The sequence below is a fragment of the Rhinolophus sinicus genome, linkage group LG04, assembly GCF_036562045.2.
Source record: "Rhinolophus sinicus isolate RSC01 linkage group LG04, ASM3656204v1, whole genome shotgun sequence".
Classification (NCBI taxonomy): Eukaryota; Metazoa; Chordata; class Mammalia; order Chiroptera; family Rhinolophidae; genus Rhinolophus; species Rhinolophus sinicus.
The window spans coordinates 125738088-125751593 of NC_133754.1; the positions used below are offsets into that span (position 1 = coordinate 125738088).

Sequence of the window (13506 nt, forward strand, 5' to 3'; positions counted from 1 at the left end):
CTATATCTGACAACCTGGACAGAACTTACCAAACGTAAGATGCACTCAAAGGCCTTGTGAACAAATTCTAAAATAAAATATAGATCCAACTTTTGAGTTTCTGCCTACATTTGAATATTGACAAAGAATTATATATTCACTAAGAATCTTACTGTTAAAAATACCATGTGTCATCGTGCTTTCTGAAAGAGTTTGAAAAATGTCTATTAATCATTCACATAAGATACATTAAGGGCTGACTATTAATAAAAAGAAAAAAAAAAACTCCATTACCACCCTGAAAAAAAAATACATTAACATTGCTGTTCCTGTGAATAATTCTAATCCAATTGATAATAAAATGATGAGAATGATTTTTAAATTATTTTTTATGATCCTCCAGTTGCCTTTGTGTTGGCAAATCTTTTATGATTTGTATCAGCAGGATTTACAAAGCCTGTGAAAACCACACAAAAACCAATTTACAACAGCAATACAGAAAGAACTCCATCTTATCTGTAGGTTGCACCTCACCATTATTTGGTCAAAATGCAAAGTGAAAGGAAAGCAATTGCATTTCACCAGACTCTCCAAATGCCATTTTACATTATAATGAATGGTTTCTTGGCTTCTTAGAAAACTTAGGTCCAAACAGCTTCATCACTAACAGCAAAATATTGTGAGACCTTGGTTTCAAATCAAAGTCATGTAGAAGCAAATTAACTTTTTCTGGTTGCCATTGCTTAGTAAAACCTTACCATTTTGTGTTTAATATGCTAAATTATTGATGCTAGATTTTTTTTCTATCTATATGTATAAAACAAGCCATGTGTTAGTAATATAAGGGAAGTGAATTATTTCCTACCACTAGACAGGCAGAGATTTATCACTTTTTAAAAACTCTGTTTGCTACTTAAATGTAGCTCTTTTGGTTCAACTTGTCGACACAGAAGGCAAAACAAATGTCTCAGATGATGTTTCCTTCCAAAAAGAGATGCTTTTGGATTTACCTCTTGGAAGGAGACAAGTGACAAACAGAAAAGATAAGAACAGAGTGGAAAGAATGAGGGATATTAGTAAAAAATACAAATGCAAAGACATTGAGAAACTATGAGAACAAAAATAGATTTTTCGAAGACTCAATATAGAATGAGTGGGGGGGAAGGCATTTTTAAAATAAACTAAGCAGTTAAACAATTTATTTCTAAGCCCAAAAACTCTATTCAAAAATGAGGTCTTTAAAAAGATAAATATTGTGTTTTGTTATGGCAGCCCAAGTAGCCTAGTATACTGACCATATGGATATTTTTCTTTGTATCTTATTTCCTTTGTACTAAAGAACAGGTGTGATTTAAACTTACACAATGGAAAGCACTCCAGGGAACGTTTCTCAGGAGGTACCTTCCACTTGCCAAATAGTTGTTGATTTCAGAGCCTTTCACTGTATTAAAGTGTGACTGTGCATTTATGGTGATTTTACCTTTGAGAGTTCCAACTTTACTATTTTTTTTTCAGCTCTGCACAAAACACAGAATCAAGGTGTCACAATATTATGAGTTTTGCCGTCTGTTTGGAAGTTTTGTTTCTGATAGAAAGTCTACTTACAGCCTACCTACTGAAATAAAATAAAATCTCCTTAGGTCTGTGGAATTTTTCCCTTTCATGTTATTTACTAGGACCTTCTATCTATTCATCTTACCTAAGAGGAAAATAGATTGCTGACATCACTACAGTCAATGAATGCTCAATTAATGTTGGATGAATGGATAGATGGAGGAACAAAATTATTGCAGTTTCCACTTTCACATTAAATAATTGAATTATAGAATTTTAATGCTGGAAGTATCATAATTCACTTAGTCAACCTACTTTCTCATGGATGTCTTTGAAGACATCATTTCCCTAAACATTTATTAAAAATAATAACAACCAGCCTTTACTGAGTGTTCACTATGTACCAAACACCGTTCAAAGTGTTTTTTGTGGATTAGCTCGTTAGTTTTATAACCGCAATAATGCTGTAAAATAGCATTCTGGAGCAGAAGTGGGTCTTTGTCTGAATCCCTTCTCTGACAATCCTTTCATTAGGTCAGACACTTTCAAGATTTCTTCTCTCCCTGGGAGCTTCCCACACACACTGTACAAGCGCACGCACACCTTTCCACCGGTTCCCAGGGAAACCTAATTGGAAAAGTAAAACTTGCCATCTCTGTCAGAGAGTATTTTTAATGCTTCAATCATGAAAGAGAACGGAGGTAGGAGGAGAAGCAGATAGTCCCTGTGTAAAGACGCTGCTGTTTTGTTGTGCGTGTTCTTCCGCTGAGGTTCTGTTGGCCTTTGAATACTGAATGCTGGCGTCTGGAAATAACCCACCACCTATTTCAGTTCTTGCCAAAGTTAGCCTCAGGAAAGTGTATTATTGTAAAGGGCTTAATCCATCTTCTACAATGTCCCCTTGGTATTCCTTTTAGAGGTAGCCAGTGCAGGACGATCCACGGTGATGGGTCTCAAGTGTGACATCAAGCAATGAAATACACATAAAATCCCAAGGCCTCATTTTGGCCATTGGTGTACTTGGTTGTCCCCACGTCCTACATCAAGCCTGGGATACATTTCTGCACTTTTCTCTTAGACAGAGATGCTAAAGAACAAATCTTTCTTCTTTATATTTGAAGTCCTGACATTCATTGATAGCAGCACTCACATTTCATTTTTAAATTTGTGCTTGCCACCTTGGAGATATCACCCAAGGGGATAGAGGACGGAAGGGGTATCCCAATGACCCCTCCCATCCACACACCACCAAATGTGCCCTTTGTTTCCCCTTCAAAGTTTCCCTGCATATTATAACAAAAATGCCATAGGCTACATAGCTTCCAAACAACAGAAATTTATATCTCACATTTTGGAGGCTGAAAAGTCCGAGATCAAGTGTCAGGTGATGGCCTGCTTCCTGGTCTTCCTAGTTCATAGATGGCAGTGTTTTCAGTGTCTTCACATGGTGGATGGGGCAAGAATCATGTTTCTGATCAGCTTTTTCAAGAAATGTGGACCATCCAAACCACCAGAATTAGTTCTAGGCTCAAGAAAAATCAAGCAAAGTTAAGTCAATTAAGTGCTTAGTGTTTCCTATAGCTAATATTTTTTGTTTAATAGGTCAAATTTATCACAAAATAAAGCTGGGAAGCCTGCTGTAATTGAGCATAAAATACCTTCATACCTATTATTTAGGAGTGAGGAAGGGAGGCAGTGTCGACAGGAGAAGGAGCCTGGAGCTGGGAGTGAAGTGGGAGGTCACTTGGGCCCAGCCTCACACTGTGACCTTGCTTCATTATATCACTTTACCTCAGGGCGCTCATCTGTCAAATGAGGAGGGTGGTATCAATGAGTCCGGGCTCTTCAACTCTGAAATTCTGGGGCTCCTTTACTTGGAGCCCAAAGCTCCTAGTATTCTAAATGATTGCAGAGGTCTCCGGTTGCAGCTTGTCTTTCCCGATCTATCCGTGTCTATACCGTTGAATTGAATACAAGTTCTTGGACAGGAAGGTGGTCCCACATTAAAGATTTCCAAGGGACAAAGAAGTTCTGCCTCACAATGACATGGTTTTTAAGCCAAAAGGACAGTAAGATCCACCAGCTCCAGATGCTTTACAAATCGCATGTAATATATGTTCTTTGGCTATTCCAGCATTTCCATTGATTTGCCGGAGGTCACACAGCTAGTCACAGAGATGAGATTAATGGCAGAGGGAAGAAGATTAACATTTATTGATGCCCTAGTCCCTACCAGGCACTGAGCATCCTACAGTTGCCCGAGTTACTGTCCCCAGTCTCACATAGTCTAGACATTTCACACGGTTTGTTAGCCCCATTTTAAAAACTTTGCTGAGTATGACATTTTCAATATTCTTGATACACCTACCCAACCTCACTTCCTAGGCTCAGCAAATGTTTTTATGGATCTCTGTTCCCCCTCTTAGCCCCCCTGGGCCCTGTGGGGGATTCCTAGCATGCACCATATTCTGGGAGCTTTGTCCCATTTGGATATTCATGTGGGTATCGATGTGGCTAAACAACATGGAGATATAAACTGATTTCTGAAAATATAAATTATAGAAATAGCAACAACCACAAATATGTTAAGGACCATTCTCTTTAAGTAGAAATACAAATCACTTAAAATCTTCACCTTCACCCAACTTGACCATGGCTTAGTGTTCTAGAGGAAATGAATTCTATTTTTACACGGATATTTAATTGCTAGCATTTTATTTTATCTTGCATCCTGCCACACTTGAAGGAGCTCCCCAATGAGAAGGGGTGGCACTTTTGAGTGCATGGTCCTTTTGTGGGGGGATAGAGAAGTGAGAACTCACTTCCAGCCTGAATCAATCCCCAGCTGAGCTGAGATCTAGGCAGGTCCAAACGATCCTCTGAGATTGCTTTTTGGAACTGGAGATGAGATGTTATTACCGATCAATAAAACAACTTGAAGATGGCCTATTTTCAGATGCCTCTGAGTTTTCATTTGAATTCTCCATTAGAAGAGATTGCATTAAAGTGGACTCACACCGTCACACTGAAATCTTGCTCAGTGCCCTTCACAGACAACAATAAGAAATTGGGTGCTTCTAAGAGATATTTTTCTGTAGAGGTAACCTCTGGGCTGGTGAGTCCAGCTCATGCCCCTCCACTGGAGATCTAATGTTTATTCTAGGGCAAACCATCCATACCAGGCACAAGTAAAAACAGTGTAAGAAGCACATACAAAGAAGCTGAACAGATTCTCATGATAGTAGGCTACAAACAGATAGGCTTCTGCCACTCCTCCCATTCACTGGGTAAATAAGAATCAAAATAAGTTGATTGCTCCAGAGACCTCCCAGTAGATGCTCACTGACCTCTAGCACTATTCTCTTCTATCTGTAGGTGTTCTGATGGCCAGATCACCAGACACCAACCTCCAGTATTGATAAATGAATCCTTGAAGGTAGTTGTCCATTTGTCACAAGTTGTCACTTAGAATAACATCTCCTTCTGCCCCACCCTCTTTGCTCAAGTTATCCCCCAAATTCCGTTAGACCACTGAGGAGTTTTAGTTTTAGGTCTACCCCACCTCGTTTCACAAAAATTCAAGGCTGCTTGCAAAAAATATGTCTGATGAAAAAAGATAAAATGAATAGTTTTGAGAGAATTCAGCAAAGGATGTAAAGGGAAGAAAAAGAGTAAGACTGGAATGAGATGGGCACAGAGTCCAGTGCTATGACTGCCGGAAGGGGTTACAGAGTTGGTTCTTAAATCCCCAGTGCAAAGCAAGGATAAAAATAGTATTTTTTACCTGATTCACGATATTTCTAATATTTTTTCAAAGTCTCTCAAAAGAAGCATGAAGTTTCCTAGTGCTGAGATGTGAAAGATTTCACCCTTGATCACTCATAAAGAGGACACTGGATTAGTCAGAATAAGATTCCATTGTGAGCAACCAAAACCCCAAAATAACTGTGACTTGAGTAAGATAGAATTGTAGTATAGGCCGTGTAGGCAGCCCATGGCTAGAATGACTCTTGATAGGTGTCAGGAACTCAGATCCTTTTATATTGTTTCTCCATTTCGTGGTCCAAGATGGCTGTTCAAGCTCTGACTAAAATGTCCTTATTCCGGCCAGCAGGAAGGGGGAAGCAGTGATGAGGGACACACTTCCTTTATAGACATATCCTGGAAGTTGCAGGGGGTACTACTGATTACATCCCATTGGCCAGAAACTAATCACATGGCCCCACTTAGTTGGAAGAGAGGCTGAAAATGGAGTCTTTATTCCAGGTCTAAGTCATGTGGACTTCCTATCCCTAAAGCAGTTGGTAAGTGTATTAGTTTGCTAGGGCTGCTATAATAAAATACCTCAGACTGGGTGGCTGACACAACAGAAATTAATTTCCTCACAGTTCTGGAGGCTGGAAGTCCAAGATCAAGGTGCTATCAGGGTTGTTTTCCTCTGAGGCCTTTTTTTCTTGACGTACAGGTGGGTGCCTTCTTGCTGTGTCGTCACGTGGCTTATTTCTGTGCATGCAAATCCATTATGTATCTCTTTGTGTTCGAATCTCCTTTTCTTATAAGGACACCAGTCATATTGTGTTAGAACCCACCTCAATAGCCTCATTTTAACTGAATCACCTCATTAAAGACCCTATCTCCAAATTCAGTCACGTTTTGAGGTACTAGGAAGTAGGGCTTCAACATGTGATTTTGGGGAGGACACAGTTCAGTCCATAACAGGCAAAACAGATATCGGAGAACAAACAGAAGTTCTTTCCACATAGTCTGCCAACATCCCTGTAACTGGGTACGTATGTTTTTTGGAGCCATTTGTCTGTCTCCACTTTTAAATCCAAGTCTCCTTGAAACCAAGAGTCCTAGAACCTAATGCATTGCTTTGTACCTCAAGGCACTCAGTGAGTACCTGTATGTGATGGTGGCTACTGCCCAAGGAATCATAGCTGGAACAAAGACTGGAAGCCAGGATCCCTGATTCTCCACCATCTCTTCTTCCCACCACGCTGCACTGATTCTTTCAAGGTCTGACAACCAGCACACCACTATGTGGGAATTTAAAGTCATGTGTTTAAGTCTCAGATTTTTCATGTCAGAGACTGCAGAACCCTAAAGCAGTAATTGCTGGCCCTGGGGTGGCACAAGTCCAGGGCTTCTACAGAGATCCCAGCAGGTATCAAACTCTTTTAAATCCTTATATCAGAAGTTGTTTGAATTTTTTCTGGGTCACTTTGTTTTGTTTTCTATGGACACTCCGCAGAAACTTGAAGATATAAGGATGGGTTTTTGCAAGGTCAAAGCCAGGATGCCACAGTTCCAGGAAAAGTTGGATAATCGGTGCCCTAACCTCAGTGGCCTCTCCCCTGGAGCTAAGACTAATGAACAGGTCAGCGCCCCAGCTGGGGCAAAGGCAAATGGGCCCCAGATTGGGAACTGCATTTTTTCCCACTTTCCTAACCAGTTTGCAAGCTGTCGCCATTGAACCAGAGTGAGATTGCACCTGGCAAGAAGACAAAGAGAATTTCCCCTAAAATGTGCTGACAGCCTTGCTCCCAGGACACCTCTTGAATCCACCCCAGGGTTTTGGGCTCCTGGACTTCTCTATGGCAGGACTCATCCCCCAAGAGGCTGTGAAGTCCCCACGGGGAGCACTGTTCGTCCTGCCTAAGGCAGTCTCTTCTCTTTGTCCATCTCTGCCCTAGCAACAGCCACCTCAAATTCAGCTTTTGGAAGCTGTACAATATCACTAATTGTTTGCATTGGACAGTAGTGTGTTTAGAGCTTATGCATCTAAACAGATAATTATTTTCTGCTATTTGCTAGTGGCACTGCCTGCCTGGTGACTTTGGCAGATGGAGAAAGGAGCTAATCCGTAGGTTATAAGCAGAAGGGTTATTGATGAAATGTCACCATCTGTTGGTGTCATTAAAATGATATGAGTCATAAAGAGTTGCTTTTGTTTTTTTCTCACAAAAAGGTTAGCTTGGAGTTTAGAAAAAGTCACTAGATTGCAGATGGTAGTGGGAGACCAGACTGAGGGGGCACAGGGGGAGTGTCAGCTCTGGAAGGGGAGGAGCCTTGATGAACTCATCGGATCTGCTTGATTAGTCTTCAGGGAAGTGCTGGAATCCTTTGACTGAACAAAACCACCCATAGCATATGATCAGGGTACCTATTCAGAATGATGCAATGCCTCCACTCTCCCGTGATCCTCCCCATTTCTGAGGTATCTACCAGGGAGGGAGGGAAAAGTCATTCATTTGGGTTAAACAAAAATGATCATATCTGGGAAGGAACAGTTAGAATGTTCCTGCTTCCTTAATCCTCATTGGCCTCATTACACAGATTATTCATGTAGCCCGTTGATACCTTGGGAGGCTAGCGATCCCAATAGGGAATGATATTCTCTGCATCTGCTGTATCTCCTGGGAGGAGATGGAGGTGGCTCAGAAAGGGACCAGGGACAGCATGCCGAAACTTCCATCAGGAATGGGAGCCCTCTGGATGGAGTAAAGAAAGCGGTAGATGGCCCCTTAAACTATCCTCATTTTTTTAGGATTCTTTTTGCTGTTCTGATTGGGTGTCTTCTGCTACCTTATCTTCTAAATCGCTGATTCGATCCTCTGCTTCATCTAATCTGTTGCTTCCCTCTAATGCATCGTTCATTTCAGTTATTGTATTCTCCATTTCAGATTGGTTTTTACATTTTTTATCTCCATTTTTATCGTTCCTATCTCTTTGTTGAAGTTCTCCCTGAGATCACTGAGCATCCTTATAACCAGTGTTTGGAACTCTGCATCTGGTAGATTGCTTGTCTCCATTTGGTTTAGTTCTTTATCTGGAGCCTTGGTCTGTTCTTGCATTTGAGACATGTTTCTTTGTCTTCTCATTTTGCTGCCTCCCTGTGTTTATTTCTATGTATTAGGTAGAGCTGCTATGTCTCCTCGTCTTAGTAGAGTGGCCTTTTGTGGTAGATGTCCTGAGAGGTAATATATATGTGTATATGTACACACACACACACACACACACACACACACATGCAATGGACTACTACTCAGCCATAAAAAGAATAAAATCTTACCATCTGAAACAACATGGATGGACCTAGAAGGTATTATGCTGTGTGGAGTAAATCAGACAGAGAAAGACAAATGCCATATATTTTCACTTATACATGGAATCTGAAGAACAAAACAGACGAACAAACAAAACAAAAACAAACTCATGGAGACAGAGAGCATTTTGATGATTGCCAGATGGGAGGTGGGTTGCCGGGGTGCTGGGTAAAAAAGGTGAAGGGATTGAGAAGTACAAATTGGTTATTACAAAATAGTTGTTACAATTGGTTGTTACAAAATAGGGTTGTAAAGTATAGCATAAGGAATATAGTCAATAATATTGTAATAACTATGGATGGTGTCAGATGGGTACTAGATTTCTCAGGATGATCACTTTGTAAGTTATATAAATGTCTAATCTCTATGTTGTACACCTGAAACTAACATTGTGTGTTAACTATAATTGAAACTAAACAATTATTTTAAAAGAAAGAGAGAAAGAAATGGATGGACCACAATGAATTGTATAGCAAAGGAACCAGCTTTTGGTTTTGTTGACTTTATTGATTTTCTGGTTTCTATTTCATTGATTTCTGCTCTAATTTTTTATATCTTTTCTTCTGCTTACTTTGGATTTAATTTGCTCTTCTTTTTCTAGTTCACTAAGGTAGAAACATAGATTATTGATTTTAGATCTTTCTTCTTTTCCAACATTTTGCATAGCAAAGGGATGGAGAGTGTGAGGAATATATTTAATGAGGAACTGAATGACCAAAATAAACTGTGCCAACTTCCTAATTCTGCCTTTTTACCCAATCCTCTTAATTCCCTCATATTCGCTGTTTACAAACTATTTTACCCACTGCCAGGGACATATGCCCAAAGAGAAAGAACCTGTTATTACCAACCTTTGTCAGTATGGCTTAAGATTCCTTTTTAATTACTGTTATTATTTTTAATTTTAACTCCTAGAGAGAGCATGTGGGTGATTCTGTAAACCACTGCAAATCCTTTTGGCAGTACTAGGATTTAAATTATACATAAATGAACATAACACTGCAATGAGTCTGGCCTCACACCCAGCCTTGCCTCTCGTTGCGGCCTTGTTCCCTATCCAACTGGCCTCAGCCAGCCCCACCTGCCACCTCCTTAGGGAGAGAGGTGCTGGTGGGAGTCAGTGCTGCTGCTTGAAATAGCGCACGATGCTGGAAGCAAGAGCCTTGGCGGCAGGAGCTTTATGAAGCCTATGTGGGTTATTTATATGGTCTCAAAAGGAAGCATCCTGGAAAAGTTCCTGTTGATATTTTTAGATCTGATGCTTGGTCCTGCTGTTGCACTTTCATTTTGAAACAAGTAGGGACACGAGAGTGATAGATGCTGTCTGCAGGGCTGTTTTAGATGCTCGGAGGGCCCATCTGACAGGGTCATCCTGCCAGGGCACAGATCTGCCTTCTGTTTCTTCTGTCTCTGGGACTTCAGAAGTTACTGACTTTAGCAGGTGATGGATAAAACCTTGGCTGCTTGCCACCAAGTCAGAAGCTCTGACACTTCCCCCCTGGCTCTGTGGCCCTGTGCAGGTGACACCCACAGGTGGAGGTGCTCTGCTACTGCTTGTGCTGTTTCTGTGAGAATGGGACATGTGTTTGCATGATAAGCCTTTGGCTGGAAGTGAGATGGTTTAGAATTTAACGAGGTGATTAAACTGGTTAAAAACTCACAGCCACACAGTAAGCCATGAGCTTACCTCTTCCAGAGCCACTGAAGGGGATTGAGTATGGTTACTGAGTTGCTGCTATGGTTCATTTGCCTGCTCAAAATCAGTGCTCTAGAAAATAAATAAATGGATACAAACAATTTTAATTTTTACGTTACAAAAGGTATCCTGTCCAAGAATTTCTGTGATGAATCCTGTGGCTTTGTCCTCAAGGAGAAGGGAGGAGCAGGGCAAGATGGAAAAGGTGTCTTTCCTCTGCAGATGTAATTGATTTCTCATAAAAAGTTCACGGATGGTAGCTCTAGCCCACTCCAGCTGAATCATCCATTCGTTTGAGAAGCTGAAGAGTGTTCAAGGAGGAATAAGCAAGTTCTTAAGTCCTCATGGCTGGGTAATGTCTCGTTTGTCCCTGGGATTCAGACTGTGGCAAATGGGGTTCTCTTACAATCCGAAAAACAATACACGGATGAAGCTGCTGGGATGACCCAAGGAAACCGTGTGAGACGCAGCGCTTCCCGCCCTTGCTTTCTGCGCTTGCTCTCGTGGCCTGTGGACATCGTCGTCGTTCTTGTGTCATTATTTTTCATATCTCTCTCGACAGCAGACCACAGAAACGGGTGAAGATGAGGACGACCAGCCTCTCAGCCTGTCCTGGCCTTCCAATCCCCGCAAACAAGTCACATTCCTAATTGTTCTCCCCATAGTGTTTCCTCTCTGGGTTACCTTACCTGACGTCCGCAAAGCTGTAAGTAAAGCATTTTTGAGTTGATTTCTTGTTAAAAGCATGGTATATAATAGTCTGCCTCTATTTGTCTTGAAAGGAAAAGGGGGTGACCTATACAGAGGGTGCCAAAAAAAGTATACTTATTTTAAGAAAGGGCAAAACTGTATTAAAATTTCGCAGATGGTAACCACTTTGAGCACCTCTTGTAATTGCAGAAGTCAAATGTGATTTGTATTCATCTTTTGTTATCAGTATATATTGAGTCTTACAATGTTAATACAGTTTTCCTTTCTTAAAATGTGTATACCTTTTTGTGGCACCCTCTGTGTATGTTTATATATGCCCAAAATTTCTCTGGACAGATACACAATAATAGTGACTGCCTGGGTTATTGAATCCACATCACAAACCACTCCAAAACAGTAGTATGAAGCAGCCACCATTTTATACGGCTTGTGGATCCTGTGGCCCAGGAATTTGAATAGGATACATTGGGGCCGCAGCTGGGAAGACTTCAGTGGATGGGAATGACTCAAGTGGTTGCGGGCTGGCATCAACTGGAAGCTCTTCCCTGACATCTCTGGCACCCAGGCCGGGATGATTCAAAGGCTGGACGCCGCTGGAAATGTCTCCTGGAAGGCCTCAAGGTGGCCTCTTCCTGTGACTTGGCTTCCTCACAGCATGGCGGCCTCCAGGCAGTCAGATGTCTTGCATGAGCGATCAGGGCGCCACGAGTGAGTGTTGCAGCCACACAAGGCAGAAGCTGCACAGTCTCTCATGACCCAGTATGAGGTCACATAGAGTCACGATAGGTGTACACTACTGATCAAAGCAGTCGTAAGCTTGCCTTGATTCAAGGGGAAGAGACAAAAAGTTTAGCTGGTCTGTGTCAGTGTCATATAGCATATGACACTCTTGATGGGACGAGTGTCAAAGAGTTTGTGACCATGTTTTAAAACCTCCACCATGGTTGTCTCTGAGAAGGAGAAGTGAAAGTCTGAGGCAGGAGGGCGACTCACAGTTTACTGAATATTTGTGTACATGGATTATTCGTTCGACTCAAAAAATAATTTAAAGAAATGCATTAGGTAGTGTAAATGCCTACATGTCTGATCTCCTTCCTATATTATTATCGTTACTACAGTCAATATTATTTTCTGCTATTATTGTGCATGGGGTGCTATGAACATAATACCATCTTATGATTACGTCCTACACACACATACTCATTCAGCAAAAATGTGTACCCACTGTGTATCAGCCTCTGCCCTGCATATTTTCAATAAACTATATTGTGGAATCTTAGGAAATAGCTAGTATAAGAAGAAAAAAAATGGATAGATAGATAGATAGATAGATATAGATATAGACATATAGGTAGATATAGATACTGATATCTATATCTATATAGATATATATGTAGAAACTCAGGCACGAAGAAGTTAACTGACTCATGCCTGGTCACTTCCTAGGGGATGGAGCTGAGATTCAGACCTCGGTCTGTGTGACCACACAGCTTGGGCTTCTCATATTTCTTGATGGCAGAAGGTGGAAATCTGAAAACATCATTTCTAAAAGCATTTGGAATAGTATGCTGTGGTAACATCCAGCGCCATTTAGCATAAGTCTTAAGAGTCCCGTGATGATCCCACTTTCCTCACTTGAAAAAGACAGAAGAAAATCCCTGTCCCATGAGCCTGGCCTATAAATAATCCAACCTGTTAGAGAACTACATCTTATCAAGCTCAGGCCCGGAAAGGACCCCCTCGTGTAAGGACTCCCATCATTAGAGATTTCCTAGTAAAGGATGCATGTAACACACGTGGCTCACTTAAAGCAATGTTTAGGTTTCTTTATTCAAGATGCAATAGCAGAGCATCTGCAAAGGGCTGGCCTCCTGGAAACTACAGCAAATAGCTGAAATGTGATCCATTTCTCCTTGACGCACATCACATGACATTTCTGAGATGTACGTGTTCCCATGTGCTTGCTCATTCTCTCTCTCCTTCTATTTCCATTGTTCTGTTTATCCTGATGCTTTTGCACAATCCAGGGAGGAAAATCAGGGACACAGACGCAGTTTTCTAAATCCCCACAGCAGGCCTAGTGTGGTGCGGCCCAGAGTAGAGGAGGCTGATTGACTGATAAGAGGGTATCAGCACACAACTGCTGAAGCAATCAGGAAATTGGACAGGAATGGCGAAATCGTGCCAGTCACTCAAGGCCCTGGGCTCTCAGGGTTGGTGGGGGACTCCTAGAGAAAGGGCTGGCAAAGTGCATGTCCTCTCCATGACCTGGGCTGGAAGGACAGGGAAGCTGTTTGAGATGATCAAAGCTCTCAACAAGCAATCCCTGGACAATATCCCAGACCACTATGGCGGTAGTTACCTGGACTGTGACAACTGTGCTGGCTAATGCTACAATTCCCAGGGTTGCAAAGCAAGAAAATGCAGCTGTATGTGACAGTGTCTTCTGCAGTACCG

At 41.5% G+C, this 13506-nt stretch overlaps 1 protein-coding gene across 6 annotated transcripts in view; it reads left to right on the top strand.

Annotated features, from left to right (window-relative positions):
- Positions 1–13506, top strand: part of SLC24A2 (solute carrier family 24 member 2) — a 245970-nt gene that overhangs the window by 210389 nt on the left and 22075 nt on the right. For 4 of the 6 annotated variants that reach the window (XM_074330332.1, XM_019750364.2, XM_019750362.2 and 1 more), the window contains one exon: positions 10901–11044. In XM_074330332.1, the coding sequence (XP_074186433.1) occupies positions 10901–11044 (144 nt within the window). The remainder of the gene's footprint in view (positions 1–10900; positions 11045–13506) is intronic. The other 2 variants (XM_019750366.2, XM_019750363.2) reach the window with 1 other exon arrangement.